General features: G+C 37.7%; 1 protein-coding gene across 3 annotated transcripts in view; it reads left to right on the forward strand.

Moving 5' to 3' along the window:
* syt2a (synaptotagmin IIa) overlaps positions 1–6,341 on the forward strand; it is a 45,336-nt gene extending 38,995 nt beyond the window's left edge. For all 3 annotated transcript variants that reach the window (XM_042098730.1, XM_042098733.1, XM_042098732.1), the window contains 3 exons: positions 71–188; positions 840–973; positions 1,207–6,341. In XM_042098730.1, the coding sequence (XP_041954664.1) occupies positions 71–188; positions 840–973; positions 1,207–1,422 (468 nt within the window). In that variant the 3' untranslated portion in view covers positions 1,423–6,341. The remainder of the gene's footprint in view (positions 1–70; positions 189–839; positions 974–1,206) is intronic.

Below are 6,341 nucleotides of genomic sequence, written 5' to 3' on the forward strand. Positions count from 1 at the left end.
ACTAAAGTGACTAATATGTGCATATAAAAATATCTTTCTCCACGGATCCTCCACCCACTCAAAAACTCAGCCGGAGAAACTGGGTGACATCTGCGTTTCTCTGCGCTATGTGCCCACGGCCGGCAAGCTCACTATCTGCATCTTGGAGGCTAAGAATCTCAAGAAGATGGACGTGGGAGGATTGTCAGGTAACCCACTTTTCACTCGGAGAGGGAAAGAGAGCGAACCCACTTTTCACTCAGAGAGCGATCGACCTCATGTCATGCTGTCTTTTCCATAATATTACATTTTATTTCCACACAAATTGATGCTAAGCTATAGGCCTATGGACAGCATAGGATACATGTATAACGTTTGGTAAAATATTTTGACCTGTCCCTTACAATTGCCTAGCCTGGTCCATGTGCTTAGTGCCGTGTCCTCTGCTGCATCGCACACGTCACTACATCCCTTTAGTCTTGCCGTTACCCATGCAGAAATGATTACACTCACGTGCTGACTCCGCAGTCCCACTCCTCTTCCTTCAACCGCAGCGGTCCTCCCACGAGCTAGGGTCACGTGGGCGCCATCAGCTGGCAGTATACAGAAACGATAGCACTGAAAATACTGAATAATGCAATAACATCAGTGCAAGCGCGAGCGTAAATGGTTGTCCTAATTAAAAACGGCGCTAACAGTGCTAACGGATGCCAGGTTACGTTTGACGTCACATTAGAGAATGGCTGAGTTTGTATTAAAACATGCGGGACTGGAGATTTCTTCTAACAGAACATAAAACGATGGTGCCATTTTTCGATTGCCAAGCGCACTGACTCATGACCCCTTTTGGCTTTGTTTAGATCCCTATGTGAAGATTCACCTACTCCAGAATGGAAAGAGGCTGAAAAAGAAGAAGACTACAGTGAAGAAGAATACCCTCAATCCCTATTACAACGAATCTTTCAGCTTTGAGATTCCACAGGACATGATGCCGGTAAAATTCAGTTCCTTTTAAAATATGTATTATTAGTGGTGATTTGACTTATCACATCTCTTTAGGAGTCTATTTTGGTACTGCTTATCTGGATAAAATACTGTCCTATTTTGAACAACTATAATCCGCCTAGACATACAGAATGATTTCAGTAATTTTGTTTAATTTAGCTGTGTTATAATGTCAGCCTTGTTCGACCACACTGATTGCATAATTGGTATGTTGTGGTGCAGAAAATCCAAGCTGTGATCACAGTTCTGGACTACGACAAGATTGGCAAGAACGACGCCATCGGGAAGATCTGGGTGGGCAACAAGGCCACGGGCAGTGGCCAAAAGCACTGGTCAGACATGACCTCCAACCCCCGTCGCCCCATCGCCCAGTGGCACCCGCTCAGGCCTGAGGAAGAGGTGGACGCAGAACTGGCAGGCATAACTGCCAAGAAGTAACCACTCACACATTCTCACTCAACACCCTTACTCACACACACACACACACACACACACACACACACCCTCTCCACCTCACTCACACACACACACAAACACAAGCTCAACAGTCAGTCCCTTCCAGCTCCCCACTGGCTCCCATAGATTGGTAGAGACTTTTTTCAGATGTGCCCCTGCAGAAAGAAACACAAGCATGGACAGAGCACGTGGTGGATAATCAGAAGGTTGATTACATGAATCTCTTTCAGTTGGGAGATCAGTCAGAGTCAACTGATTCAACACTTCGTAAACAGGCCACTGTGTCATTTTTAAATAGACCCATAATTCCAGGCAAATTGATATAAGGTTGTAAGTTATTTATATCTATATGCAAAACAATATAATAAAAATATGAACAATATTCAGAATAATGATAATAATAGTAAATTTAATAATAAGCAAATAATAATAATCATATAAACTGCCACTGGCGACTCCTTAACTGAGACTGACCACATGTTAATAGCACAGTTTTTATTTCACTGAGCTTTACCTGACCATTATCATACAGAAATGTGGAGAACTGGATGTTTCTAGCAAGTGCATCATCAACCGTCAGGTGTCTATTCCACTGCCTGCAATCTACCACCTCTCACATTCTATGCTTGCAGAAAAAAAAGCTCAAGAGCAATGCCTCTAGTTCTTGACTTTCTATGAGTTCTACTTCAAAAAAATTCCTGTACCTGTCTATAAGACAAAAAAGGAGACAAGCCTTGTAACATTAAAGCAATTCTCAACTGCCAGGGACGCCTTCAAATTAATGTTGTTTTACTCTTTAATTTCACATGAAATTATCATGTTTATTCCTAAAGCACTTTAAATATGTCATTTACTTATTATATACTTTTCAACATTATGAGTACACTGGAAACCTTATGATTCAGGATTCTGTTGGGTGAATTCAATCAGGATATCAGTCCACCATCTACTGCCATTTCTGTTACAGTGACCTCGGGTGGCTTATAGCGCTTAATTGAACTCACTCATGTGTTTCAAAATAGCTAGATCTGCTAAATCCTAGATATCTACTTATTTGAAGTTTAATTTTTTATGTCTAATACTGTAGATTCTACTCTTTTGTGTATACAGTGGTTTTGACATTACTTTGAATATTCATGAATTTATTTATTTTTCCCTGGGAAGGTACTGGAGTAGGGAACTGTTACTTGTGTATCTTGCATACACCAATTACCAAACTGCTGAATCTACTTGCACTACTGGATGTAACTACTGTATGTTCTGCGGGTATCTGATGTTTTGCAACATTCTGTGTAGCTGTGTATAACCAACACATACTGAATTCGACTCGTCTTTTGTCCACGGTTTTTATATTTGTCACAAAATGACAACAAAACAGCTGATAATGCTACAAAAAAGCCAGAACAAGCTTGTGGGCTTTACTTTGTAGCCTGAGTACATTTTGGCATTTTATTTGTTGCTTGGAATAATGACATTTATACATGGCTGAAAGTGTAATGTACAGTTTGCCAAATTTAATAGGTGTGAACTTTACATCTGCGCTTTGGAGGTTTATCCGTGTCAATTGGAATACACAAATATTTTTCAATATTTGATAAAGTGAAATTGTTAAGATCTGTTTTAATGCCAACTAAGCGCCAAATATCTGATCACCTGAGTAAATTTATACGTTGTGCTTGATGAGTCTTCTGATGTCAAAGTTGAAGTTAATTAATTAATTTATTTAAAATGTTGCTAAGCGCTGCTCAGTGGTAATATGAGAGGGACAGTTAGGTAATTCAAGAATAATTAGTTGCAATCAATGGGTAGATAAGTGCAGTTTAATACGTAGACAGTTTTGATGGTTTACTGTATGTATCCTCGGGGACCATAAGAAAGATTTGTTTATAATTTAGTCAACCATTATTTATTTTTTGTTATAGTCTAGTTATGTTTATAGTAGTATCCCCATCTGCTTTTTGGGCAAGGGGCCACAATTCTTTAGATTCAACTCAGTCCTTTAAGTTTAGTTGGGTGTCTCCCGTCTTTTTCTCAGAATTAACACAATAAAAAGAAAACACCAAAATGCAATCAAATAACCACATAGGTGTGTAGTTTTGCCTCTATATATGCATAGTTCCTACCTGTTGAACTGCATGTTTCTATAAAAGTACTATAAAATGAGCATGTTGTAGAGACAATGCAAAAATGTATTGTGTGTTAGTAGATGTCATTTGTCATTTTAATAGCAAACTGGAGTGGGGGAAAATGCACTGTATATTTTCTAAAAAAAGAAAAGAAACTAAATCTGTATTTATTTTCCATTGGATGGGTTTAGGAGAGAATGTGAATAAAACTGATGGTCAGTTTCTATCCAGGCCTACACATCCAGTACAGTAATAAGCAAAGTTGTTTAAAAATACTAAGTGTGATTTCATGTAGGATGAAGATGTAGCCGCATGCTTGCTGTTTTTGATGTATACATTTTATTTATTGGTTTGTAACTACTTTTGTTTTATATTGAACATGATTTACAGGTCAATGTTTGTATGTCCTCTTGCCAAATATGTTCTTAAAAGTGACAAATATGTTGACGAATATGTTGATCAAAGTCTAGGGGACTCCAAGATCTGACTGTATGAAGCTCATGCAGAAAACAAAATATATACTGTATGTTTGGAAATATGTGATAGCACACTGGTTACTGCCATCTGCTTAAGTGACTTTATTAAACTGTATGGGCTGGTTGTCATGTTGAAAATAGGGGTTGATTTATCACTTATAGTATGATCTGTGCCAATGATATATCTCGTTCACTGCCATTGTTTTGACATTATGTCATTAAAAGAAGTGATTTTTTGGACCAACGTTAATAGTGATTTTCACATTGGTAATAAGTTTACCAAGTTAGCACAAGGAGACCATCCCATATAAGAAAAAAAAAAAACCTTGAACCTTGGAGTCCCCTTATTTTTAGCTTTTTTCTAAAGTTTATGTTGTAATTTCCTATGCTACAGACCACGTTTTACTTACAGCATTTTACTAGCCAATATACATACATAAACTTGTATGTATATGAAACTTTGTGACTGTGTGTGTGTGTGTGTGTGTGTGTGTGTGTGTGTGTGTGTGTAAATGTTGATGTGTGTGTGTGTGCGCGTGTGTGTGTGTGTGCACATAATGTGTGTTTAGCGGTATGTTTGCAGGTGTGCATGAAAACAAATAGTTGAATATAAAATAAAGCCATAAGATTTGAGCACTAGTGACAGAGAGCTCAGTTGTGTAGATTTAATTGAAAAGTCCATTCACTAAGGCCTGTGTGTTTCGTAAACATTCCATTTTGAGTGTGTATTTAGCTTGGGCCGCACGTGCAATGAATTATTGTCCTGAGTATGATTCCTTTCCATTTCTGACTCCAAGAATGATGGAAAGGCTTTGTTTTCTTATGTATGTATTTATTTATCTATTTATTAATATATGGGATTATTTATGTATTATTATTATTATTTATATATTTATTTTGCCATGTTGAAATGTGCAAATGCTTATCATTTTGGCTGACAGTAACATGAGTAGTGGTCTATTCAGCTGTGGCTTTAGCTGTAAGAGAGATCATTCAGGATCTTTACCATGTGTGTGCTTATTTAAAAGGAGCCCTTGATTTCAATATAAGTCAGTTGCAAGTTGTCTGAACAGTCCAGGTGACATCAAATGCTTTGCTTCCAGTAGGACTCTGTATGTATGTGTGTGAGTCTGTGTTAGCTCCAATCAATAAAGCATAGGCCCTTTACAGCAAATGGTTGCAGAGCAGTACGAAAGCACTTCAACCTGCCAGTGTCAGCATGACCAAGATTCTCTTATGTGAAGCATTCCTAGATATTCAGTGGTGTGACTTTGTGAAGTTAGATGTTATTTTTTAAATGTTTCTGTCATAGCCAATTCTGAATTACCTTTTGTAAAAAAAAGAAAGCGTTATTTATATTTGGTCATGGTGGCCATGTCTACAATGCACAGTTAAGTTGGAATGTGTATCACATGGGTTGTGTTACTATAAACGGAACAGAGATGGCAAGAAAGGTTCAGAGCAGCAATATGTGTATTTTTTATATTTTAATCTCTTTGCTTTATGTCTGTCTTAATTTAGTAGTAGTGTGTTTAGTAGTAATGTGACAAGTTAGTTGGGATATAAAACAATGGAAGAAACTCTATCCCATGAAAACATTCTTTAAACACTCCTTGCTTTCTCCTTTTTTACCATGTCAATGTTGCAAAGTTGAACAGACATCTGTTAGAAATAAAGAAAGGGACATTTGCGGAGTTTTCCATGGTGCACACTAAAAAGTTATTTGAGACCTAGACCAGAAGCTACATTAGCCTGCATTACATAAAAGCTTAGCCTGATCTGCAATGTCTGTCAAACTGCAAAAAAGTGCTGAAAACTGCCATCCTTGGGAACACATTTCTGCCACTGCATCACCATTGATAGACTTAACACATTAAAAAAGTTTTAGTTTTTTTTTCTTCTCGCTATACTGCCTTGTGGGGTTTTTTCTGTTTGTTTGTTTATTTGTTTGTTTGATTGATTGATTGTTTGTTTGTTTGTTTGTTGTTTTGCTTTTTTTTGAGAGGCAGAGGACTATTCGGCGTTGTCCTCGGGCCATATTTCTACCTGTCTAGAAGTGCTGTGGTACGTGTTTTCATGTCGGTAATGTCGTGCCTAGTGTGGATTGCATGCTTTAGCCCTTGACTGGACACTTTGCAAAAATGTTGCTCATAAACTTCTCATGACCTGGTTGTGTAGTTGACGAGCATCAGCAATCCTTGTAAAGACCTCAAGGGAGCCAAATATCTCAACACAAATCTAACATAACTGTTACAAGCTCTGTACTAAACAAATATAAAAAATAAAGGCCTTTTAAATA

This window comes from Alosa sapidissima, chromosome 7 (genome assembly GCF_018492685.1).
Source record: "Alosa sapidissima isolate fAloSap1 chromosome 7, fAloSap1.pri, whole genome shotgun sequence".
In the NCBI taxonomy this organism is placed as follows: domain Eukaryota; kingdom Metazoa; phylum Chordata; class Actinopteri; order Clupeiformes; family Clupeidae; genus Alosa; species Alosa sapidissima.